This window comes from Acomys russatus, chromosome 11 (genome assembly GCF_903995435.1).
Source record: "Acomys russatus chromosome 11, mAcoRus1.1, whole genome shotgun sequence".
NCBI classification, from domain to species: domain Eukaryota; kingdom Metazoa; phylum Chordata; class Mammalia; order Rodentia; family Muridae; genus Acomys; species Acomys russatus.
The window spans coordinates 40,040,550-40,067,110 of record NC_067147.1 but is presented as its reverse complement, the minus strand read 5'-3'; the positions used below and the strand labels follow the sequence as shown (position 1 = coordinate 40,067,110).

Sequence of the window (26,561 nt, the reverse complement as noted above, 5' to 3'; positions counted from 1 at the left end):
GTGTGGTCATGCGGAGGGGTTGGAGAGCTTCAGTAGTGGAGGTGTCATGCTGCAGGCCATCTGGCTCTGCTCCCAGTCAAGGTCAGCATCTGACTGTTGGGGATCACACTGGTCCTAACATTCCTCCTCTTCTTCCCCGTCACTCTCTGAACCCAGAAGCTGGAAAGGTGGGTAGGATTCTCTCATGCCTCCCGAGGAGCTTCCTCTCTGCTCACTCCCCCTGCCCTCAGACTGATGGTGGATTGTAGTCTAGGTCCCTTTCAACAATGGCCCTGTCATGCTGGCCTAGAGCACGTGGGAGATGTGGAGGGCCACTTGGGAGGGATGGATTAGTGGATCTGGCAGCAAGGGGGCCTGGTCCTCCTGCAGCTGCGCCCCCAGCGGCAGCTGCCAACTGCTGCAGCTTCTCACGTTTTTGTTGCCAGTATGACATCAGCCTGCAGTGTCCCGATCTCATGCTTTTTATTGAACTCACTAAGGATCTTTGCTTCAGCCTGGTCAAGACCAAAGTTCTTAATTTCTTGTTCCTCAGCATGTGCCTGGAGTTTCTGTTTGGCCTCACCAGCCGCCTCCCTGAGGTGTTGGTATTGTTCCCCCACAGTGACCCCAGCTAAAGTGCTTCCTTGAGCTGTAACTACCCCCAGTGCAAATGCTGACAATTGCAGGAAGAGGCCATGCTCCGGATTATTTACTCCTGCCAGGCTGAGGATGCAGGCAAAGGGAGAATACTCCTTGTGCCTGGCTAGCCCTTTCAGAGCAGGCTGAAGGCTGTCAACCTCTGCCCTCACTCTAGAGTCCGAACCAAGGGATGAAGCATAATACGGTTGCCTTCACGATGTAAAGTATGATCAAGCACCATTTTGACAATGAGTAGCCCCAAGAAGCACGCCTGGGCCACTGAGCTGGTAATAATTAATGTCGTCAGCACCGTGCCCAGCTTCCAGATTAATGCTGTGGTGGATAAGCAGGAACTTAAGGGTGAAAGTAGCCCGCATTATTCCAAAGACGGTGATCATGAGTCCTGTGGCCTCCCAACCAGCAGGATATTGTGGCAACCTCTGCTCAGCATGAATAGTGATTTGACGCAAAACCTTCTCCAAACATGCTTTTTCGCTGACAACAAGTTTGGGAAGGAAGAAAGAAATTGGCCCATGCGTCACAGCTCAAGATTATTGCTTGTGTACAGAGGGCCTGCTTTGTTCCACGTCCCCATCCAGCTGAAGGAAAGAACTCATGAAGGTCATGGTTCTTCTCCTCAAGTGCTTTCACCACAAGACTGTTGGCCTCCAAGTACCAATGGGCAGCACGACCCTCAAAAACCTGTCAGTTGCCCTCGTAAGCATGATGTAGACATAACATTAACAGGTCCTGCTGTCCAGCAGGTCACCAAGGTCAGTGCCTGCTTCCATAGTATGGATGATCTGGGTGCAAAGCCCATTGGGCTCAGCAGCCACCAGAGCATGGATCTTTCAGCTGAACATGAAGGATTCAACTGGTTGTGACCCAAGGTTCAAGATGCCATATAAGTCAGTGTCCTCACTGCCATCAATGTAGGAGTGGGGGGACGGGGGAGGCCATGGTGTGTGTATGCTGATGGCGATGGGCCTGTGATGACCAGCCCCAGCTCCATAGTGATGCTAGGTACGTTGTTCCGGGGATGTGGCAGGAGTTGGCGTTGCAGTGTTAAGTGTAATGATAACGTGGCAGCTGATAGAAGAATTAATCTTCTCTGATTAGGTTTTTTAATTTTGCAAATAAAATCAATTTTAAATCCTTATGCACATGACATTCACTGCCTGTAGTAGGATTGTGACCATCTTACAGTTTATTTTTTTCCTCACAAAAAAGTGAATTCCCAAGCTGGGCGTGGTGATGCACGCCTTTAATCCCAGCACTTGGGAGGCAGAAGCAGAAGGATCACTGTGAGTTCGAGGCCAGCATGGTCTACAAAGGGAGTCCAGGAAAAAACAAACAAAAAGTAAATTCCTAAAACTATCTAAACTACTTAATTCCAACTGTTAAAATAGAGTACGTTTGAGGTTTTGCTGAAGTTTTTGTAGTGGCCTTTGGTTGACGAGCCAGGACACTCTGTATGGCATCACACCAGTTTTAGGAATTGTTAGACCTGTTGATGTCACGGGTGGAATTCTTCGGCACATACTGCTGTCTTGTTAACACCCACTACCAGAGATTGTTCTAGAAGCTGGAAATAAACACCGATCAAGATGGAGTACAGCTCAACAGGGCAAGGGCACTTGTCTCTCTAGTGCCCCACTGTGGCCACATGTCTAGGCTAGTCTGATTCTGTGACATGGGCGCACACACATAGAGAAATAAGTAATGGGACAGTCAGCTCCGTGAAGGCCAGTCTGTTGTATAGTGGCCTCCGTTTGCCCTGGTTAGAAATGTAGTTAAAGGAAATGACAGTGCCAGCTTTGGTGTTGCACAGACGTGGTTGAGCTGTCTTCAGCACTGCACTTGTGAAGGAGCGGGCAGTCTTGCTCAGAATTGCTGGAAGCCTAAGTGACATAGGCTGTTGAGTCACAACCTGTCCACTTCAAGTGTTCCCTAAATGAGCCTGAAGGTTTGGGCCATTGGGGCTAAGAATGGACCTCTCAGGTCACACTGAGAAATAAGCCAGTTTCCTGAGCATGTGCTGGGTTGAATCTGACCCCAGAGCAGAGGCTTGGGGAACAGCCAGACACGCTGCGGTAGCTGCCGTAGTTGCATCTCAGCTTTTAGGTGATCCTGAGCCGGCGGCATTTCATTTTCCTGAGATGGCAGGCTTCATCTTGGGCCTCTGTCCTGTTCTTTGCCCCTGAGTGAAAGACTGAAGTGCCTGGGAAATGTGGTTCTTCCCATACCCTGCCTGGACAACTCCAGCTTCTAGAATTTGCCGTAGGACTTAAAATGTGCAGTGGTTCTTGTCCCTGTGGTCTCACAAAATTCCCACGGATGGAAGCAGACAGTGAGGCTTTTACAAGCAGCAAGTTAAATTTCTCCAAGCTTTTGACAGGCGGTGGAAGACAGGAGGGCTCTGGTTTAGCAGAAGAGACTGGAGATGTTTGATAGCAAAGGACACAGATGGAAACTGATCCGCAGTGGCCCAGGGCCGATTGTAGAGAGCGTAAATTATAAGCTTGGTCTTTTTTTTTTCAATATTTATTTATTATTATGTATACAGTGTTCTGCTTGCATGTACACCTGCACACCAGACGAGGGCACCAGATCTCATTATAGATGGTTGTAAGCCACCATGTGGTTGCTGGGGATTGAACTCAGGACCTTTGGAAGAGCAGACAGTGCTCTTCACCTCTGAGCCATCCTTCCAGCCCCGAGAGCAGCTTGGTCTTAAGGTATGACATGTCACCTTTTTGTACAGGCTTGTGCTAATTCCCGTGTGAACATCTCAACCTAATTGATTGTGATTGTACACTTTGTAAAAACACAGCTGCTTCCATTTTCCTGTTTCTTTTTTTTTTTTTTTTTTTCTGTTTGGTTTGGGTTGGGTTTTTTTGTTTTTGTTTTGTTTTGTTTTGTTTTTTTGTTTTTTTTTCCACAACAGGGTTTCTCTGTGTAGCCTTGGCTGTCTTGGACTCGCTTTATAGACCAGGCTGACCTTAAACTCAGCGATCTGCCTGCCTCTGCCTCCCAAGGGCCGGGATTAAAAGTGTGCACCACCACGTCCGGCTCCCGTGTAGTTTTTTAATGGGCTTTGAAGTACCTGCCTTAGAGCCCTTTGTGGACTATTGTGGGTTCTTCTGAGCATCAGCATGAGCTGTTGACTGAGGATACTGACCTCAGCTCTGTCACTATAGACCTGGGGCACTTAAGGAAATGTGGTTGGTGCCTATCTGCTGCCACTGATAACCTGTGACTTAGCACTTTGCATATTATATCTGTGAGTGAGTCCACATCTACAGCTTGGCACTCAGCCTTTAGAAAGATAACTTCCTGTGAAAAGTAGATGCCCAGGACTGTCAGCACAATTCATCAGACTCTTGCCCAAACCCAGTTGTCATAATGCAGTCACTCTGTATTTAGATTTAAAAAAATACATTCAGAGTCAGGTGTGGAGGTACACGCCTCCCCCACCCCCCCCCCCCCCCCTACCCCCACCAGACATGGTTTCTCTTGTGTAGTTATGGCTGTCCTAGACTCACTTTGTAGACCAGGCTAGCCACCATGCCTGGCCCCTATCTTTAATCCCAGCACTCTGGAGGCAGAGGCAGGCAGATCTCTTGAGTTGAGGCCAACCTGGTCTAAATACCAATTCCAGGGTAGCCAAGGCTACATAGTGAGAGTGTATCTCAAAACCAGAAGCAAACATATATAGGACATAGTGGAATGGCGCAGCTTGCTGAGAGACAAACACGTGTTAGGCTAAGATTTTCCTGTTTGAAAGCTTTAGAAACCTGAGAGCGTGTTGTGTTTGTTTTCCCTTGAGACAGGGTTTCTCTGTGTTGCCCTGGCTGTCTTGGAACTCATTCTGTAGACCAGGCTGGCCTGCCGTCCCAGCATTTTTGATTGTACCTATAACCCTGTAATGGAACTGGTGCCTTCTCGTGGTTACGATTATGTTTTAGTGAGTGGATGGAAAGGCTGCATACATTTTCTTTTCCTCAGGGACCAAATGGGATGAGATGAAATAGGAATTTTAGGAGGGGTCCCTAGCCTTGAGAAGACTCCAGTCTGGTGATGACTTTAGTGTGCCGAGGAGACTCTGCTGTCTGCTGTGAATTCTCTAGTTGTCCTTTGTTGTCAGAGTGAGCCCCAGAGCGCTTAGGAATCTATAGCCTTTGGAAGGAAATGCAAACATGAGAACCCGGGCCACATGCACTTTCCGATGCTCTCTGCGGCTGGGGCTGCCTGTCCAGACAAACCCCTAGGTTTCCCTGTGCTATGGTGCTACACTGCCTGTGTTTGAATTTCTATTCCACCAGCTACCAGTAGGGCTCTGTGCTCTGTTCCTGTCTGTAAAATACAAAGTGTGATTTCTGTGGGGATTAATACAGCAAAGCACCTTGTAAGCTCCATGCGTTTTCTAAATAAATAGGAAGGGTTTACTGGGCTGTCTGGACCTCCTGCCAGGCTCAGTACCTAAAGGATGCCTCTTTGGGCTTAGATGAGGCTATGTGGGTTAAAGCAAAGCTCTATGGAAATGGACGTGTGTGTATAGAGAGCTTCTCTTCCTGTGTTGAGGTGCTGGGTCAGATGGACGATTAGATAGGTATTGGCTGTTACAACAGTGACAACACTCACGTGTGTCCTTAAGCAAAGTCCATGACAAGACCCAGACATTCTCGACGAGCTACATAGTGGCTGGAGACTGGCAGGGACCTTTGGCTGTGGTTGATTTCCTTCTGCCCACTGCCCATCGTAGTCTCATATGCCAGCCTGAAGTGGGTGACCCCAGCTGGTGGTGCACAGGCACTTCAGAGGGAGTAAGTTAACTAGCATTCCCAGGCAGGCAGCCTGCCCAGGATGTTGTCTGAGACCATTTCTGAGTACCAGCTGCGGTTTTTTTTTTGGGGGGGGGGGGGCTGAGTTGAAACTGAAGGTTAACCTTTTGTTTGCTTGTGCGTTAAGCAAGGGAGATAAAAGTCAGAGTTTGGGGGTAAACAGACTGAAAGGGCCGAGGTTTCTCCACCAGGGAAGCTGTTATGTCAGTCTGTGGAAAGTATGTAATCATCTAATCAAGACTGGCCTAAACCAGACAAGACTGGCCTAAGCTAGACTTCCGGTGGTTTCTGAAGAGGCAGCTGTAGAAGGCCGCGCCCAGGCAATGGTCAGTCATTGCTTTGATTGGTAAGATTATGCAGCGGAAGAGCAGACAAAGCTGAGGCCATGAGCTGACCTATTCAGAGACCGCTGGAAAGTGGAAGACAAGAGACACCAAGGTGCCCATAGCCATCTAGACAGTGGTTAATTTATAGTGCATTTTCTTCATGTTCGGGAGAGTAGAGTCAGGAATTTGTTTTTCAAGAAACCCCTTTCCCAAATGATGATCACTGGGTGGGGGAGTCACAGCTTCGTGTACTGGTCATGAGCAGTGGATCTAACTGCTGGGGTTACTTCCTGGCTGAAGCATTTACAACCGTGATTCCAAGCAAGTCACTTAGCCTTTCAGGGCCAGCTTTCTCATCTACAAGATGAGATTTATAACTGGGCATGGTGGTGCACACCTTTAATCCCAGCACTCAAAAGGCAGAGGCAGGTGGATCTCTGTGAGTTCAAGTCCAGCCTGGTCTACAAAGTGAGTCCAGGACAGCCAAGGCTACACAGAGAAACCCTGTCTTGAAAAACCAAAAAAAAAAAAAAAAAAAAAAAAAAAGGGATTCAAAAAGTCCCCATCCATGGTGATGGCTGTTAATGCTAGTTTCACTGAATTCAACTGGGAGGAGTGCAAAGGTTGACAAGAAAACCAGGCAACTGGATTGACAGCGTACCTGTACCACCTAGCACTTCTAGCAAGGCCTGGTGGCTTCCATTTTTTCTTAATACCAACCCCCTCCCCTGGCCCCCCCCTCACGCCCTGCCACAAACATACACAAATCCCGGCCCCAAGTTACTCCTTGTGAAATAAAGGCTGTCTGGCTTATCACTGTTGAATATTGAATACTTTTCTTTCTTTCTTTTTCCTTCCTTTTTTTGTTTTGTTTTGTTTTTGATTTTTTAGACAGGGTTTATAAAGAATCAGAACTTGTAAAAGCACACCTGATTATTCACATGTTTGAGATCACATAAAATAGGGTGCCAAGAGAAATGTGGGGTTTTATTTTATTATTTTGAGATAGAGTCTCATTATATGGCTCACACAGGTCTCAGATTTCTGCTATTTCAATTTCCCAATTACCTAGAATTACAAGGTCCTGGCTGTCCTGGACTTGCTTTGTAGACCAGGCTGGCCTCAAATTCAGTGATACATCTGACTCTACCTCCTGGTTGCTGAGATTAAAGGCATGCATCACCATGCCAAGCTTTTTTCTTATTTATTTATTTTTGATTGACTTTCACTAACCAAGCTAAGGTAGAGGAATTGTCTCAGCAGTTTTGAAATTGCAGGACCAGGACACTGCTAACCTTAGTTAGGATGATGCCTTAGGGGGCTGGAGAGATGTCTCACATGTTAAGAGCACTGATTGCTCTTCCAGAGGTCCAGAGTTCAATTCCCAGAAACTACATGGTGGCTCACAACCATCTATAACATGATTTGATGCCCTCTTCTGGCCTGTAGGCAGAGCACTGTATACTAAAAAAAAAAAAAAAAAAAGATGATGCCTCAGAAGCTGGGCAGTGGTGGCACATGCCTTTAATCCCAGCATTCAAGAGACAGCTACAGGCAGATCTCTGAGTTCGAGGCCAGCTTGGTGAACAGGGTGAGTTCTAAGACAGCCAAAGCTATACAGAAAAACTCTGCTTGAGAAACAAAACCAAAACAAAAACCAAAACAAAATGATAATGCCTAGAGGGTCCGGGAGTCTACAGTTCTGTTGGCTGGCTGGGGAGGGCAACCCTGGAACTGAGATTTACTGCTAAAAGTTAGCTTTGTTTTGCCCCCCAACTTCTCACAAGATTTTCCACGACTGAGTCGACTTGGAGCACAGACCCGAGCATGTTGCTTAGCAACAAGATTTTGTGGTCCCCAGCCTCCCCTTCGTCTGGCCTATAGCTCCCACCAGAGCCTCCTGTTAGACAATTGAGTGTGTGGCAGAGGGAGGGACCAGCGACGGGCAGGCGAAGTTTAATCATTGAACCGAGGCAGCTGGAAGTATTTAGTTCCAGCACCCCGCTCCCAGCCTGAACTAGAAGTGTACAGCACTTGGAAGAGGGACAGCAGCAACTGATCGGGAAATCTCTGCCTGTGTCGGAAACAACCAAACTCGGCGAACATGTTTGCGGTACACTTGATGGCGTTCTACTTCGCCAAGCTGAAGGAGGATCAGATCAAAAAGGTATGGCCTCTCGAAGCTGAAGTGTCCGGCCCAGGGATTATGGCGCTGGGGCGGGGGTGGGGGGGGAGGGGGGGGGGGGGGGTGGGGCCGTCCGGTAGCTCTAATGGTAGAGTGCTTGCCTAGCTTGTGTGAGGTCCTGGGTTCAAGCCCCAGCATGGAAAGAAAAAAAAAGTATTTAAGAGACTTGATTAGAAAAGATACTGGGAGCCAATACCTCTGAAAGTCTCAGAGAGGAAAGGTAGTGAGTCTCCTACATTCCTTACTGTCCCAAGTCCTGGCTTTCAGTCAGAGCCTCTTGGCAAATACGGGCTATGAAAGTCTTTAGAAGGCTCAAGGAACTTTGTGCCAATTCAGGGCCATTTAGGAGTGAGGCCACAATGAAGGCGAGTCATTTATAGAGAACCAGAACTTGTAAAAGCACACCTGTTTATTCACGTGTTTTATTTTATTTTATTTTATTTTTTATTCTTTTTTTTATTCACGTGTTTTAAATCACATAAAATGGGGCACCAAGAGAAATGTGGGGTTTATGTTATTATTTTTGAGATAGAGTCTCATTGTATGGCTCACACAGGTCTCAGATTTCTGCTGCCTCAGCTTCCTGATTACCTGGAATTACAAGCCATTAGGCATGGCTGGGATGTAACTTTTAATACAGTTGTAATTTTTGAGTATGTGCTGTTGGCCAGTGATGTCCTATTAATGGTGTGGGGTTTTTGGCTGCTTTGCTGTGGTACTCATCTCCAAAATCAAGATGGGCTGTAGCTGACTGATGAAATCGGGATTCTCTCATGACAGCTAAAATGAGCCCAGCCTGCTTCCCTGGCTGCTGGCAAGTGCAAGGAGGAGGCATGCGATATCTCAACTGATAACAGGAGTCCTCTGGGCAGCCAGACTCTGCCAAGGTCACCCCAGACATTCAAAGTGAAATAAGGATCAAGCTGAAATTGACAGATGCCTCTTCTAGTCTTCAAATTGCTTTTCAAAATAGAGAGAGGAAGTGTGGCCCCTTGTAGCCCTCCTGTGCTAGTGCCCCCCGCCCCCCACCGGCTGCAGAAACCCATCCTCTGTAACAATTGGTGTAGTCTGTCCTGTGTTGCATAACTTCTCAGAGCCTCCTTTGACTGCTTGAGGGGGTGTAAAGTGCAGCCCTGTTTCAGAACTCACTTTCTGTTTCGACCTGCCAGGTACTCTTTGAGGCTGGGACCTTTAGTTTGTAAAGCCACTTTATTCCCTTGACTCCTTTTAGTGGCTAGCCTTTAGTGGCTAAAGCTGGAGCATATTCGTTCACCACCTCGTGTACAGGCTCTACTGATGCATTCTGGGTCTTCTGGGAGAAGGGTCAGCCTTGTTCGATACCTGGGTTCAGTTTCTCCCCCACCATGGGCAGCAAGAAAGTCAGGGATCCCTAGAAGCCACCCTAAGCAAGGGCCCAAGCAGGTGCCTTGGGCTTGTGGGCAGACTGGTTTGTAGCTGGTCCGAGTCACAGCTTGGAGGACATTCCTCCATAAGTCAGAATCAGCTTGTCAAAAGGCGTAGCCCATGGTCTGAGTAGTAACTCTCTCTCAGTGGTTCCTGCCTGACAGTTTGCACACTTCCTGCCTCTGGAGCTGTCAAGGTCCTGGGACGTGCTTCCCTGCAGAGATTAGTCCTCAGACCCTTGCACCATGTTTGAAAACCTCCGAATGACATTATGACTAGAAGAAGGTCACTGCCTGACATTCATTTCCAGTTCAACATATTGACATATTTGACCTATTGATAATGCTGGGTTGGACATTGACCCACAGATGGTTCATTCATAAGAACAGGACAGACTGGGTTTTCAGTGTGTGTGTGCGTGTGTGTGTGTGTGTGTGTGTGTGTGTGTGTGTGTGTGTGTGTATTTACAGTTGAATAAGTCAACATTGCAAAAGTGTGGAGATGTTAACTTGAGTCTTAATTTCCCTCAAATCCCATGCCTTACATGTGCATTGTAGGCAGCCTTGCATTTTGTTTTGTTTTGTTTTGTTTTGTTTCGAGACATGGTTTCTCTGTGTAGCTCTGGCTGTCCTGGACTCATTTTGTAGACCAGGCTCGAATTCACAAAGATCCATCTGCCCCTGCTTCCCAAGTGCTGGGATTAAGACGTGCGCCACCGTGCCCGGCTCATTGTGTGTGCTGTCACAGCTAAGTTGGCAGGTGTTGTGGGTCAACTCTGATTGTCTCCTGTACACACCTCTCCGTTATCTTCATGGTCACCTTTCAATGCTTCCCTAGAGTCCAGTAAGTACACGTGTGCCATGGCATTTCACTTTCCCTCTCGCTGGTTATTTGGAAACTTTCGAAAGCATTCTTTCCAACAATTAAAGTATTACTATATTAAAAAAATAATCTGAGCGTGGTGACTTAAGCCTTTAATCCCAGCACTTGGGAGGCAGAAGCAGGCAGATCACTGTGAATTTGAGGGCAGCCTGATCTACAAAGTGAATCTAGGACAGTCAAGGCTACACAGAGAAACCCTGTCTCAAAATTAACAAGAACAAAAACAAAATAATAATAATATTGAGATTCTCCCTTGAATCTGCTTCCTGATTTAATCTAGCATACAAACCAAATTCCCTCAATGGAAAAAAAAAGTCGCTACAATGAACAGTGGCATATATTTATTGTCCTCCCTTTTGGGAGTAATTTTCTGAGAATAAATTTTCAGAAATGAAATCAGTAGGTCAAAGTGTGGAACCTGTTTATGATTCGATTCATAGTATGAGACCTTTGGACTGAGTGATCTTTCCGGCCCCTTCAGGCTCCTTCCTTCTGTAACTGAGCAGGCTGGAGAGTCAAGGCTTGTCACTGCTCTCTCTGAAGCTGATTGACTCTCCTAGTCCCATTTGGTAGGCAGCCTCTGAGGAAGTGGCCTTGGGCAGCTGCCACTTGTGCCCTTGTGTGGGGCTTGCGTCCTGTTTACACGTGCCCCAAATTATCTGTCTGGATTGAAAATGGTGCTTTTTCTTTTTTGCCCCAATTTATGTCTCACCATCCCTCCTTGCTGCCATTTTAGGAAGATACAAGGAATAAACAAAAAAAAACAAATACTGTTAAGTTGACAATCTTCTGTGACTCATGCTCACTGAAAGAGCAATGGTGACCCAAGATGCTAAGTGAGCCTTGGGTGGCAGCTTGCCTGTCACCCCCCAACCCCCATGACTTACACAGGATGGCAGTCTGTGGATGTCTGGAGATTCTTTTTTTTTTTTTTTTTTTAATTTATTTTTAAAATTAATTTATTCATATTACATCTAAATTGTTATCCCATCCCTTGTATCCTCCCATTCCTCCCTCCCTCCTGCTTAGGGGAATAGGATAGAGAGATTCTTTATGGTCAGGCTGAGCAGTAGGTTCAGGGCTCTGTCTGGGGGCTTTGGCAGGACAGTAAAGGATCCAGTCGAGGCCCCACACAGGGCATTCCACCCTTCCTCTGCCCCAGTTACTTGGGTCATGGCCTTCCTACCCAGTTTTCTCCATTTGTGCAAGTTTGTGCCAACCGATTAGTCATCAACAGCAGAGCAGGAAGTCCTAATGAGGCATGACCTGGTTACATCCTATCTTCTCAAATAAGCTGAAAGCTCAATTGCCCTCTTTTTGTTGGTGGGCCTCAATAGTTTTCTGGCCACTCTCTATACTGCTTATACCGCCCCCTCTCCAGATCCCAGAGTCATGGGACCATGTCGCCATCTTGGGCCTATTGATTGGCTCCTTCTGTCCTCTGAGGCCTGGCTAAGGAAGACTGGCACTTGTGTTCAGAACAAAGGTGATGTAAGGCCTGTGCTTTTGGTACTCTATGGGGCTTATGGGTATGTCTACGGAGCTCAGTAATCCAGCTCAGTTACACTGTCAAGGCTCTGAGCCTTGCCTGACTCACTTTCAGCTAAGAACTGAAATTTGGCCTTATCTGGCTGCCTTAAAGGGTCATGGAAGTTTGATGGCGCGGCATACACAAAAACACTGAAGAATGCCACACATGCTGTCTGACGTGGCTGGTGTTCTCCCTCCAGGAGTGTGCCTGGAATCAGGCCTCCTTGGGACCCGGACGGGAGGGGACTGGGCCCAGCAGGTGTAGCAGGCTGTTTTGTCCTGCCTATCTGTAGTTCGTCCTCCTGGGCCCCAGAATCCAGACTGCCATCAGCAATTGACTGAGACATCTTATTGCCACCCCTAATGTGACAAGTTACCATCAAGGGGGCCAAGCTTAACACCATGGCTTTTGTAACTTCCCGTACTCTGGAGCGGTGGTCCTCTGCCTCAGTTCTGGTTACCTAAATGGCACGTCACTCCCAGTGTCAAATTGACATGATTTGTTTTTGTGTCTGAGGCTCCTATAGGCCAGGCTCACCTTGGACTTCCTCCATAGCCAACGATGAGCTTTCACTCTTGATGCTCCTATCTCTCCTTCCTGTGCGCTAGAGTCACAGATCTGTGCCACCACACCAGGCTTTAAAGATCAGACTTCAATCTAGTGAGCCTCTGTCTCCAAAAGCAAAACAAAACGTCATCTGGATTAGGACAGTGTCGCTAACTCACTTAAACTAAAGTGGAAATTTAGAGGAAGATTTGCAGTGGCAAATCAAACTTACCTCTAAGCTTCCTGGCAGCCAATAAACAGAGGAATGTGTGTGGATGTATCTGTTGGCTGGATGAAAGCTTCCGCGGTTAAGCCGGGCACAGTGACACATACCTGCAATCCACTCAGGAGACAGAGGCAGGAGGATTGCTAGTTTGAGGCCTGCCTGGGAAACTTAGCAAGTTCTAGGCTACCCTAGTTTACATGGCTACATAGTGAGACCTGAAGCGCGCACGCGCGCGCGCGTGCGCGCACACACACACACACACACACACACACACACACACACAAGAAAAGAGAAAAGTGTAGGAACCTGAGATTTGAGGAATAGCTAATCTCAGCGGAGAGACAGCGGGCAGCGCATGGTGAGGGCCCCCAAATTGGGAATCAGACACTCAAGCACCACCATACCCCAACCCCCATCCTGACTGAAATGGGGAACTGCGTCTTCCATTCCGCCCTACCTCGGTCTCCCATTCTCCCCAGCTGCTGATGCACCGGTAAGGAACCTTAGGAGTGCACATGACAAAGCTGTCCCCAGAGTCAGGAGTGCAGCTTCTCAGTAGAACTGGGAGTTCATAGCCTCAGCTAGGGAGGCAAGCCCCCGCGGCAGCCAACCCTGGCTGACTCAGCATCTGTTCCAGGTGGACAGGTTCCTGTATCACATGCGTCTCTCGGACGAGACCCTCGTGGACATCATGGCCCGGTTCCAGGCCGAGATGGAGAAAGGCCTGGGGAAGGACACCAACCCCACCGCCTCGGTGAAGATGCTGCCTACATTCGTCAGGGCCATTCCAGATGGCTCAGGTAAGTGGGGTTCAGGCTGACAGGGACCCCCTTCCCCACTTCCCATACCAGCTCCTTAGCAGATGACTACCTATTGCTTACCCCTGTCCCTTTCCAACTTCCCCAACCTCTCTCTCTGCCTTAGTCCTGCTAACTGAAACAAACACACTTTTGGGGTCTACAGGCAGAGACCCTTTGCTTTTTCCTCTGCCCACAGTGTCCTCGCTTATCCCATTTGCTCCCCTGCTTGAAGAGTCCCCCCCTCACTCTTGCTCCTGTAAGTGCCACCTTAATTTTCCAGATGCAGCCCAGAGATCACCCACTGCCTCTCTCTAGGAAGTGTCCCAATACTGGGGTGGGGGCTTATTAAAACCCTTGTCATGCTTGCGGGTGACAGTCTCCAGAAGCCAGGGCTTAGCTACCATGTTGCTGTGAGCGCTTACCAAATGCAAGCCCCGGACATATGTGTTGAGTGAATGGTATGCGGCCCTCTCTCCAAGGCCTCTAGATTCCAGGCTAGAAATAGTAGTGAAAGAAGTGTGTGGTGAAGTCATACTAAATGGCAACCAAACTTAGCCTAGTTTCTTCATCTGTCAGACGAGAGACATTGGCTTAGCCATATGCCTGCTGGGTATTAAACCCAGGGCCTTGGCCACACTGGACAAGTTCCTGTTGCTGAGCCACGCTCTCAGCCCCTGTGTGTTAGGTTTCTCTTGCTGTGCTCCTCTTGGGGGTGAGCCCAAGAGTGCCCAGGTAGTCCAGCAAGGCCCAGATGATGTCCCCAGCAGTCTCCACTAGGACCCAGGGTCCATGTTTGCCTGAGCATAGAAGATCAACCCATCTGTGGCAGCTCCTAAACACAGCTGCTGGAGGCTGGGGACGTTCCCACAGATGTGTAGACGAACACAGTACAGTTCTGCCATAGTTCACAAAACCAGAACTTTGAACCGGGCCTCACTGGGCTAAACTCAAGTTGTCAGCAGGGGCTGTGTTCCTTCCGGAGACTTTGGGGGACAGTTAAGGGAAGACTGTTTTCTTGCCTTTTCCAGTGTTTAGAAGTACCCGCAATCCTCTGCCTGTGCACCCTTTCTGTCCTCAAAGCCAACAGCGTGTTTTCAGATCTTTCTCTGACTCTGGCCCTCTGCCTCCCTTTTCCATGTCTGAAGGCCCTGTGATTACATCAGGTCCACTGAGGTAATCCATGCTAACCTCCCAACGTAAAGGTCAGTTGATGAGCAATTCCAATTCTGATTCTGCCTACGATCTGCAACCTCAATTCTCCTTCGTCGTGTGCCCTAACATAGGCATGTGACCCATGCCTCTGGGGATGAGGAGGGCCATTATTTGGCCCACCACCACAACCTAGTGCCCCTTGGAAGGTTCTATGAAATCCCATCTAGATTTCCAACTTCAGCTCTGGCTGGAGGCCTCTCTGTCATGTGGTCCTCCCAGAAGAACATCAGGGGGTGACTGCTGTTGCTGGTTCTGACTGGGAAACAAGAGACTTCCCCAGTTTCAGGGTGTCAGTGTTCAGAAGCTGTTGAAGGGACAAAGACTGAAGCTTGGGGCCCACTTAGGAGACCTTGGATTGGATTGGCAGGATTCTGGTGCCAATGTTTGGATCACAGTAACTCAGCTAGCTATGCGAGAGGCTCAGAGACAGGGATGGGGGAGACACTGCATCCCTTCCTGTAAGGTGGGTGGGTGCTTGTGGGTAGTGTGTTACCTAAGGCAGTTGTTCTCAGCCTTCTGAATTCTGTGACCCTTTACTACAGTCCCTCATGTTGTGGTGACCCCCAGAAAATTACTTTGTTGCTACTTCATATCTGTAATTTTGCTACTGTTGTGAATCATAATGTAAGGATCTTTGTTTTCCATTGGTCTTAGGCGACCCCTGTGAAAGGGTCTTTTGACTCCCCTCCCCAAGGGGGTCTGGACCCACAGATTGAGAACTGCTGACCTAGAGGCACATAGAATTAGAAGAGGTCTAACCTACTTTGAAATCTGGGCCCTGTCTCTGATACTAGAGGAGAGTGCTGCCAGGACTGTGGTCCTTGATAGGTCACCTAGGGCCATCTGACACTTGAGTCATGGGGTGTGTGTAGGGTGGCGAGGAGCACCAGGGCTAAGTCCTCCTAACGCACTGGGTGTGGCTCCAAAGCAAGGCAAATGACCTTGGGTAGTCTGGTGGCCGTGGGCCTGCTTCAGAAACTTTAGAGATGAGACTGACAGATTCTACAACTTGCTTTTCTTCAATCCTGATGACCTTTTATTATGTGATTCGGTGCCATGCCATTCTGTGGCACCTGGGTCCCACGGCCCTGGGCAAACCGTAGGACCACTGTTCTGTGGGCAGAACATTGTAGGTTCAAATTGTAAGTTTGCAGTGGATGAGCCAAGGGGCTTTCTGCTTCGCTTGAAGACTGAGCCTTTAGGTATGCTGAACTGAACATGTGCACAGGAGCCATATGTAACATGGAGCTCAAAATGCGGGCCAAGTGGGTGTGGCTTAAATACGGTCCTCAGAGGGGAGAGGAAGGTGAGGGTTCTAGGCAGTGTCGGGTAGTAATTGACTTGGTGGGTATAGGCACGGGATGGAGTGTCTTTAGGTGCTGGTGTTTGGTTTTCAGTCTCTAGCCTTGTGGTTTGTTTGGCGTCATCACTATAGAGAGATGAGAGAATTGCTGGAAGCACTGGATTCGGCTGGCCTGTGTACACAGATGCCCACAAGAAACCCTGCCTCAAGCAAGATGGAAGGAGGGGACCAACACCTGAGATTGCCCTCTGACCCCTCTGCACATGGACTGTGGCACTCACATTCTCACATGCGTGCACACACATGTTTTAAAAAATCCTTTAAATGTTGTCCCCAGTTCTCCCTAGTTCTATGAGCTGGTTTTGTAGTTTTACAATTACTAACAGAACAAAACACATAAAGCAACCTCTCCTAATCCTCGTGGCTTCTGTTTCAGAGATGTTTCCTGTTTCGCTGTAAAATGTCTCCTTACTCTCTGTAGTCCTCCTCGCTCTGAACCTTACCAGCCTCCATAGGCCTTAGTCAGGAAGCTAACGTGGACCATTCTTTCTTAGGACCAAAAGCCCTAAGAGTGGTGCTTCGTGGCATCTATGTACTTGGCCTCCAGTGCCCTTAGGGGATGCTGTGTTGAGAAATGGAAAAGGCAAAGGCTGTTTTCTTAATAACTGCTATGAAAGGCCCTTCTTGCCTGCTCTCTTGCTTCCTCCTCCCCTGACCAGGGTCCAGGAAGTCATTCCTCTGGGGTTAGAGTCACACCACGTGGAAAGGGTCACACCACAGGGTTTCCGTGAAGTGACATCTTGAGTCACCAGTAAGCGAGGGGTGTTTACACAGCGATAAGAGTATGAGGCAGGGGATGAGGGAGGAAGTGGAACTAACCGGTTCTCAGCTAGCCACCTCCCATCTCGCACCAGGGCTGGAAACTCTCAATCCTTCCCTCCCCTCCCCTTCCCTCCCCTCCCCCCTTTCCCTCCCCTCCCCTCCCCTTCCCTCCCCTTCCCTCCCTTCCCCTTCCCTTCCCTTCCCTCCCTTCCCCTTCCCTTCCCTTCCCTCCCCTTCCCTTCCCTTCCCTCCCCTCCCCTTCCCTCCCTTCCCCTTCCCTTCCCTTCCCGTCCCTTCCCTCCCTTCCCCTTCCCTTCCCTTCCCTTCCCTCCCCTTCCCTTCCCTCCCCTCCCTTCCTCCCCTTCCTTCCCTTCCCTTCCCTTTCCTCCTCCCCTCCACTTCCCTCCCCTTCCCTTCCCTTCCCTTCCCTCCCTTCCTTCCCTTCCCTTCCTTCCCTCCCCTCCCCTCCCTTCCCTCCCCTTCCCTTCCCTTCCCTTCCCTTTCCTTCCCTCCCCTCCACTTCCCTCCCCTTCCCTTCCCTTCCCTTCCCTTCCCTTCCCTTCCCTCCCCTTCCCTTCCCTTCCCTCCCCTCCCCTTCCCTTCCCTTCCCCTTCCCTTCCCTTCCCTCCCCTCCCCTCCCCTCCCCTCCCCTCCCCTCCCCTCCCCTTCTCTTCTCTCCTCTTCTCTTCTCTTCTCTTCTCTTCTCTTCCCTTCCCTTCCTTTCCCTTCCTCAAACTCTTTCTGTGGCTCACCCACACCTTCTGTGACTCAGTCTCATCCCCCCAACCCCATCCCCCACCCCTCATCTCCCCCACTGGGATATGCCTGGCTGCCTGACTCCCTCTTCACACTTCACTTTGTCTAGAGGGCTCTCACCTCTCCTGTGCAACCCCACCCCAAGCCTCCACCCCCATGCCCCCACCCCCACCCCCACCTCAGGCACCCCTAGCTTCCTAAGCAGAACACTTGTCCTATCTAGCACTGTACTTCTGATAGGCTCCCCAGGGTGCTCACACTCTGTCATCTTGGCCTCCCAGCACCTGGCACTGATACGGAGTAGGTGACCGTGAGTGTTTGCATAACACAACCCAGGAGAGTGCCTCTTGCTGGGGATGGTGTGGTGAGTGCATGGGGTCTTGTGCCTGGATTCCTTGGCTCAACAATAGACCTTAAAGCACTCCCTGAGGCTCCTGTCTGTGCCACCTAGGGAGACAACCTCTAGATGCTTCCACTGAGACAGAGGTCCAGCTGGCTGGGTCTATAAATGATTGACATCTTGGCGAGCTGGAGGCATGCTCAGGCCCTGCTTTGCTAGCTAGGTTCCCAGAAGTGTGTGACAGTTTGCACAGCACTGGTCTGGCTAGCTAAGCCTCCACCTTTAACTCTTGGATTGCCAGAAGAGAGAAACCTCTGGAGTATAGTCCTGACATGTTTGTTGTGCAAGGATGGGGATTGAGAAAGAGGCACAGCAAATCGCATGGAGGTCCTGAAGCAGGGGTCTCTCTGCACTCAGCTTGGGGGCAACTGGGCCTGTGAGCTGCTCCCGTGTATCTTTTGCCTTTGCTCTCTGCTAGAGGTGGTCTTCTACATCAGGTCTCGTGGCTCACTAGGAGTGATCGACTGTCTAGCTGATCCTTGATGCAACGGGTAGCTGAGGTTGCCGTTGTATGACACCAAACACGGCTATTTGGGTTTGCAGACATGGGATTTCTTTTCTGTGTGCACACACTTGGCATATGAACCCACTCTGTAGGCTTAGATAGTTCTTCATGAACACTTCTTATGTTAGGACTTCCAATACATGTGGCTGACACCAATGACACTGGCATGGGTCCTACATAGGTGTCGTAGGGCACGGTGCCTCCCCCAACACATGCATCGTTCTGTGTCTCCTTTTGTAGCATCCTTCTTGGGCCAGGCTGGGTGGAGGACCATCTGCTCCTGGTGGAGAGATTATGCGCCCCTTGGCACCTTAATGTCTATCATCTGGTCTCTGATGCCCTCCCCTCCTGGGGCATTTCCGTCTGAGGACTGGGGCTTATGTGAGGCTGGCTTCTCTTTGTGGTGCCGCTCTCTTCCTCATGCCTTTTTCTGCATTTCCCTGGTGGCTAAGTGCAACAGCTTTCTTCCTCCATATAGCATTCAAGAATAGTATCTGCTCTCAAGGCACATTTCTCAGACCCCCTCACAAAATGTGTTCACACGTGCCTTTCCTCGGTGATCTTGTTCATTCTCTCCAGCATGACCAAGTGGAGCAGGGTCAGGCAGACTTGGCTTTACACCCTAGCTCTGCCCCCTACTGCATGGTACAGATGAAAGACCATGCTCTCCAACACACAAGCACGTGGGGTGGTGACCCTAATCCATGAGGGGTGGGGTGGGGGGGTTGTGACGTTGGACAGCACTCACTGTTTGTCCAGCTGTCACCCCAGGTGAGATCTTCACAGAGCGGTGACTGTTTTCCTTTCTTATAGAAAACGGGGAATTCCTTTCCCTGGATCTTGGAGGATCCAAGTTTCGGGTCTTGAAGGTGCAAGTCTCTGAGGACGGGAAGCAAAATGTCCATATGGAGAGTCAGTTCTACCCAATGCCCAACGAAATCACCCGTGGGAATGGCACGGAGGTACTGGCCGGAGGGACAGGCCTGGGCACTGGTCACGAGGGGCTGGGCCTAAGCCTGCCTGTGCTCTCTCCCGCAGCTCTTCGACTACGTGGCTGACTGCCTAGCAGATTTCATGAAGACCAAAGATCTGACGCATAAGAAGCTGCCTCTAGGCTTTACCTTTTCTTTTCCCTGCAGACAGGATAAGTTGGAGGAGGTAAGAGCGGAGGGTTGGAGCACGCAGACAAGCGCAGGGGTGAATGCTTTAGGCGGTTCTCGGGAGGGCTTGCTTGGGCCCTGTGCTCAGTGGGCCCTAAGTGCACATCTCTAGGCTGCCAGGAGATGTAGCGCTGGCCCCAGAGTCATGGATATCTGCCTGCCTTTGCCCCCTGGCACTTAAAAGGGGAAGCTGGTTCATCTCTCCTCTGTTGGCCAAAACCAGGCAGGAGTGGCCTGCAGTGGCCACAAGGTGGCAGTGTGGCACAGAAAACAATGGTGGGTCTGATTGTTGGGTCTGAGTTCTGCGCTCCGATTGGAGCTCCTGGATTATTTTCCTCTTTGTTTCTTGGTCCATAATTTAGAGGGACTAGAAGAGGTGTGTGCCTGGGGGGAGGGGGGTTTGCACGCTCCCGATTGAGTGGGTGGTGGACTTGGGCAATTCTGTTAACCTCCAAGTTCTCCTCTCACCTGAAAGACCCTGTCATTTCTTGCCGTTTTAAATGAGAAATGCCATTTGTAGATAATCATTCATTCAACTTGAGAACCATTTTTTTTTTCCAAGTTGAAATTAAGTTCTCCAAGAAGTTCCTATAAGGTAACAGCATGCTAGTTCTGTGTGGGGCCACACACACCGTGTACTTCATACACACTGCACGGACCCTACCCCAGGATATTTTGAGAGGCGTCATTTCTTTATCACTTTCCTGTGCAGCTGGAGGTGGGGGTTGGGGGTGGGGTGGGGGGAAGTGTGTGTGTGTGTGTGTGTGTGTGTGTATGTGTGTGTGTGTGTGTGTGTTATTATATAGATGAAAAAACTGAGGCTCCTGTGTCTTGTGACTCAAGTTCTGGCTCTTCAGCAGTTGGGCTTCCTGTGACTGGAAAAAGATAAAAGGAGGTGTTTCAATTATTAAAACATCCCCCCAAGGCAACATTAAACAAATCTCTTCACAAAATATGGAGTCAACCCAAGTGTCTCTCAGCTGATTAGTAGATTAAGAGATACTCTTCAGGGCTGGAGAGATGGCTCAGAGGTTAAGAGCACTGACTGCTCTTCCAAAGGTCCTGAGTTCAATTCCCAGCAACCACATGGTTGGTGGCTCATACCCATCTATAATCTGATCTGGTGCCCTCTTCTGGCCTGCAAGTATGCATGCAGGCAGAACACTGTATATGTAATAAACAAATAAATACATCTTAAGAAAAAGAAATACTCCTCAAAAGGATGCTGGTCTGTCACTTGTGGGAATGTGCAGAAACCTTAAATTCAGTGAAATAAGCCAGGCACAGAAGGACAAACTACACATATCTCATTCTCTTTGTTTTGTTTGTTTCTTTTTACTTTTGTTTTCTGAGACAGGCTTTCTCTGTGTAATAGCCCTTGCTGTCCTGGAACTCTCTTTTGTAGACTAGGCTGACCTCAAACTCAGAGATCTGCCTGCCTCTGCCTCTCAAGTGCTGGGATTACAGGCGTATCCCACCACACCCGGCTACATAGCTCACATTTTTGCTGTGGTTGTTTTGTTTTTTCAAGACTGGGTTTCTCTCTGTGTAGCCCTGGCTGTCCTAAAACTCACTCTGTAGACCAGGCTGGCTCACAGACATCAACCTGCCTCTGTCTCCCTAGTCTCACTTGTTTTTGAAATCTAGATAAGTTTCATCACAAAAAAAGCCCATAACTGTTGTAGTGGTTGTGTGGATTGTCCTGAAGGGATCGCCTACTGAAACCCCTTTCTATACCCCATAAATGTGTGGAATGTGTACCAATTAGAAAGAAAATGAACCCAAAGGAATCAGAGTGATTGAACATAGAGAAGAGAGCCAGTGGGACTCAGAGCATGGCCTGGCTGACTGCTATGGTCCACCCTGAACACCTCCTCACACTGACCACCAGTGTCCTCACAGGGCTTCCTGCTTTCCTGGACCAAGAAATTCAAGGCCCGGGGAGTCCAGGACACAGATGTGGTGGGCCGCCTGGCCAAAGCCATGAAAAAGCACAAGGTAAAGGGCTCATCTTGGTGTGGAACCTCCTAGTCCTCGACCCTCGTGCTTGGGGGCCCTGTACCACACTTGCCTGGAAGGAGAACTGGCTAGAGGTGGTTGGGGGATCCCTATTTTGTAGTGAGGATGGATGCAGTTTAGATAGGCCTTCTGGAGAATCACAGAGAGATAGATAGCCTTTTATATCCTGGTTTCTCAGGCTGGAAGACTTGAGCAGTGGCTCTGTTTAAGCCCTACCTTGGCTCCTCTTTGGACTGAGATGTAGTAATAGCAAAGCGCATGCACAGGCCTTTGGGAAATTTGTTATTGTCCCAACCAACCAACCACCCACCCACCCACCCAACAAACCAACCACTCACTCACCCAACTAACCAACCACCTATCCACCCAGCCACTTACCTACCCAAACAACCAACCACCAACTAACCATCCACCCACCCACCCACACACCCACCCACACACCCACCCACCCACCCACCAAACTAACCATCTGCCTATCCAACCACCCATCCACCCAACCAACCACTCACTCACCCAAACAAACAATCATCTATCCAATCAACCACTTACCCACCAAACTAACCAACTCCAACCACCACCCAAACAAGTTAACCAACCACCAAACTCAAACAACCGCCCACCCGCCCACCCACCCAACAACCTGACTACCCACCCACCCACCCACTCAAACAACTAACCAAACAGCCAACACACACACACACACACACACACACACACACACACACACACACACACACACACACTATTTTTTCTGGTCTAGCTCTCTATTCCTCTTTCTACACCTGTTTTTTTTTTTAAAAACAAGTATTCATATAGCAGAGAGAGAGAGAGACAGAGAGAGAGAGACAGAGGGAGAGACAGAGAGAGAACACTTAAACAAAACACTTAAAACCTAACCTGCATGTTTCCCGATGAGAAGAGGAACTGTTATTGGCTGAGCCTCTAGGATGGTGGCAGGTGTCCCCTCGGAGCTATGATCCCCCAGCCCCAAAGGAACATTTCAATGTGTCACCTTCCAGGCTTTTCTTCTCACTTTAAAACAATCCTCTAGACCTGAAGGAACCTTGGTGTTATGACCGAAGTCGCCTACACAGAATAAGAAACCCAAGTAGGAGAGATGGCTGTGCTTGCTGGTTTGACAGGGCCCCATGGCAAGAACTGGCATGCTTTTTCTTAGAAATGCCATTTTCCCAAGAACAGATATATTTCCACTGTGTCCCCCAGGGGTAGATACCAGGGGTGTCCCTATAATCCTTTTTTACAGAGTCATTCCCCTCAATGTAGGAACACTTACTCCTGCCGCTTCCCATAGACTCCGAATTTTGACAAAATCTGTTTCTTGCAGGCAGTGTCTAGTGGTCTTGCCTGTTTTGGGGGTGGGAGTCCAGCTTCTCACCACTGAGACCTTGAGGCTTTGTGTTCACCAGGATCTGGACGTGGACATCCTGGCCTTGGTTAATGACACTGTGGGGACCATGATGACTTGCGCTTATGATGATCCCAACTGTGAAGTCGGTGTTATCATTGGTAACTCAATGGACTTGGCTTTTTGGAGGTGGGAGAGGGGGCTGGTTTGGGGCTGAGTTTGAGTAAAATGCAAATAAATATGAAGGGTGCTGCCACTTCTCTACAAAGCAACACGGGGAGATGGGAAACCTACCATCTATCTCCATCCTCCCTCCCTCCCTCCCTCTACCCTCCCTCCTGCCATCCATCCAACTTCCATCCATTCATCTTCCCTCCTTCCTCTTCATGCATCCTTTCTCTCTCCCTCCCTCCCTCCCTCCTTCCCTCCCTCCCTCCTTTCCTCCCTCCCTCCTTTCCTCCCTCCCTCCCTCCTTCCCTCCCTCCCTTCACCTTCCATCCATTCATCTTCTCTCTTTTCTCTCCATAGGTCCTTTCTCCCTCCCTCCCTCCCTCCTTCCATCCTCCATTCATCTTTATTTTCTCTATTCTCCCTCCCTTCCCCATCCCCCCCACTTCCTTCCCTGCCCCCTCCTTCCCTCCCTTGTCTCTGGATGCTCTGGTGTGCTGCCTGTGCTCAGAGCTGGCTCACGGTGACCCTACTCATACGCTCCTGTGTAGGAGCTTCTCAAGCTCAACTGTAGCTGGACGTAATATTCCCATCTGTAACCTCAGCCCTCAGGGGTCAGAGGCAGGAGGATTGCTCTAACTTTGTGCCAGCCTGGGCTACTTAGTGAGTTTCAGGCAAGCCTGGGTTTAAGAGTGAGCTCTTGTCTCAGTTGGGCTGAGCCTGTGAGACTGATTTCCAGGACAAGGGGCAAGGTAGGCCACCTGTCAGAGCCCACTGAACTGTCAGCAAAGGGGCAAAGGGGCCTGAGCCATGAAGATTAGATGGCACAGAGGTGACTGAGGTGTCTAGCAGCTGGGGGAGCCTGTGAGAAGGCAGTTGGAGGCACAACAAATTCAAATATTTTGAGACATGGTTTCATCTGTAGACCAGGCTGGCCTTGAACTCACAATCCTTCAACCTAGATGACAGGTATATGAGTATGTGGGGAGGGGGTGCACTCGGCTGTATGTGCCACCATTCTTGGCTCCTAGGTTGCTCTTAGGTAGCCACTCATCTGCCTCCTGTTCCTCTGCCAGGGCTGGGGCAGCTCCTGATTTTCTTTTTTCTTTTTTTTCGAGACAGGGTTTCTCTGTGTAGCCGTGGCCATCCTGGACTCACTTTGTAGACCAGGCTGGCCTCGAACTCACAGCGATCTGCCTACCTCTGCCTCCCGAGTGCTGGGATTAAAGGCGTGCGCCACCATGTGCCCGGCCAGCTCCTGATTTTCTAAAGGGACGTCCTTGGCCTGGTTTTCCTAAGGGGACCTGCCCACCTGAGCAGCCTGACGTGCCTAACGATTCCAGGACCCCACTTCATACTGGAACACGCACTTGCCAGTTATGGTGTCACCTGCTGTTGTCCTCTCTGTGTATCTTGGTGACTGTGTCTGGGACCACAGATTGAATTTTAAGCTTGAACATTGTTCCACACTTGTCTGTGAAAAGCTTTTTCCAAATGTCATCTTGTAGTCTACATTTTTACATTCCTCATTTGTTTTTTGTTTTTTGTTTTTTGGTTTTTTTTGTATTGCAATTTAAAATACCCAGCTCCAGTTTCAGGGGATCTGACACCCTATTCTGGACTCCACGGACACATGCACATACCCACCCCATAACTAAAAGAGAAATAACAACAACAACAACAATTTATTTTTGAGAACAGGGTTTTGGCTGTCCTGGACTCACTTTGTAGACCAAGCTGGCCTCAAATTCACAGCGATCCGCCTGCCTCTGCCTCCCGGCTCTCTCTCTCTTTTAAAAAAATATTTGTTTGTTTGTTTAGAATACAGTGTTAGGCTGGGCGTGGTGGTGCATGCCTTTAATCCCAGCATTTGGGAGTCAGTGGCAGGCAGTCTGCTGTGAGTTCAAGGCCAGCCCGTCTACAAAGCAAGTCCAGGATACTTAAGTCTAACACAGAAAGACCCTGTCTGGAAAAACCAAAACCAAAACAAAAAAACAAAAACAAAAAAGTACCCCCCAAAAGTCTTTTGCCTGCATGCCAGGAGAGGGCACCAGATCACATTATAAATGGTTGTGAGCCACCATGTAGTTGCTAGGAATTGAACTCAGGACATTTGGGAGAGTAGGCAGTGTTCTTAACCAATGAGTCATCTCTCCAGCCCTTAAACTTCTCTTAAAAAAAAAAAAGTGTATACACACACACACACACACACACACACACACACACACACACACACATGTCCATATATGTACACAGGTATGGTGGTACATAGGCATGGGGGCGCGGGGTTTTAAAGAACAGTTTTGGCTTACCCCCTCATCTCTGTTTTTTTTTTTAAAGCATTGATGCATATTCACAAGGGATGGTTTCACAGCTGCCTCCACTCATAGCTGCACACCGTCATGACCTAAGGTGTGTGAGCCTCATACGTGGGCCTTGTTCCCCTTGAGAGCTCAGGCTTGCCTGAGGCAGCAGGGCAGAGCAAGAGCACAGCACTGGGGTAGCTGAGTTCTCCCTGGCTTACCCAGCTTCTCGTTCTCTTTGAGTGTTCTCTCTGACCCTCTTTCCAGGCACAGGCACCAATGCATGTTACATGGAGGACATGAGCAACATTGACCTTGTGGAGGGCGACGAGGGGAGGATGTGCATCAACACAGAGTGGGGGGCCTTCGGGGACGACGGCGCTTTGGAGGACATCCGCACAGAGTTTGACAGAGAGCTGGACCTGGGCTCGCTCAACCCTGGGAAGCAACTGTGAGTGCCTTCTTGTCACCCACCATCCGGGCATCAGCACCGGGCGGCTCCTGCTCACTCAGCCCCTCCTGCACATCAGGGTATGTAGGTGAATGGTTACAGAGGAAAGCCAGACACAGGAAGCACAGGATCCCAGGGCTGAAGAGATGGCTCAGGGCTTAAGAGTACTGGCTGTTCTTCCAGAGGACCCGATTCAATTCCTAGCGATCACATGGCAGCTCACAATTATCTGTTAAGTCCAGTTCCAGAGGTTCTGACACTCCCACACAGACATACATGCAGCCAAAACACCAATGCATGTGAAATAAAAGTAAATAAAAAAAAATGTTAAAAAAAAAAAAAAAAAAAAAGAGCACAAGACCCTGCCCAGGGCTTTCAGTGTATGCTTCCTTGGGGGCTCCCTAGCCACCTGACATCCTCAGGGGCCTCACCTCACAACCACCAATGTCTGTGTCTGCTGTTTAGCCACACTCTTTCTGAGTGTCGGCCATGGCCGGCAGAACAGCTTCTCTGGCACCTGCAGCAGCTCCTTGCTGTGTGCTGAGCTTACTCAAAGCTCACCGCACAGCTGGCTTTGCTGTCCTCTCCACCTGCTGCGCCTCACGCACCTTTCGCAGCTCAGTGTTTATCCTACACATACCGGTTTCCTTGTGTCCATGAGCTGTTACAAGCCAAGGCAGTAGTGCTTCTCAGACTGTCACTTTCATTTAGCTCTGCTTCACTCTCTTAAATCA

The 26,561-nt window shown here is 49.4% G+C and overlaps 1 protein-coding gene across 1 annotated transcript in view; it reads left to right on the top strand.

The window, feature by feature from the left end:
• Window positions 1–7,692: 7,692 nt before the first annotated feature.
• Window positions 7,693–26,561, top strand: part of Hkdc1 (hexokinase domain containing 1) — a 43,754-nt gene continuing 24,885 nt past the window's right edge. The window contains exons 1-7 of the mRNA XM_051153129.1: window positions 7,693–7,955; window positions 13,200–13,362; window positions 19,174–19,322; window positions 19,399–19,518; window positions 21,423–21,518; window positions 22,967–23,066; window positions 25,644–25,827. Coding sequence (XP_051009086.1) covers window positions 7,893–7,955; window positions 13,200–13,362; window positions 19,174–19,322; window positions 19,399–19,518; window positions 21,423–21,518; window positions 22,967–23,066; window positions 25,644–25,827 — 875 coding nt within the window. The 5' untranslated portion in view covers window positions 7,693–7,892. The remainder of the gene's footprint in view (window positions 7,956–13,199; window positions 13,363–19,173; window positions 19,323–19,398; window positions 19,519–21,422; window positions 21,519–22,966; window positions 23,067–25,643; window positions 25,828–26,561) is intronic.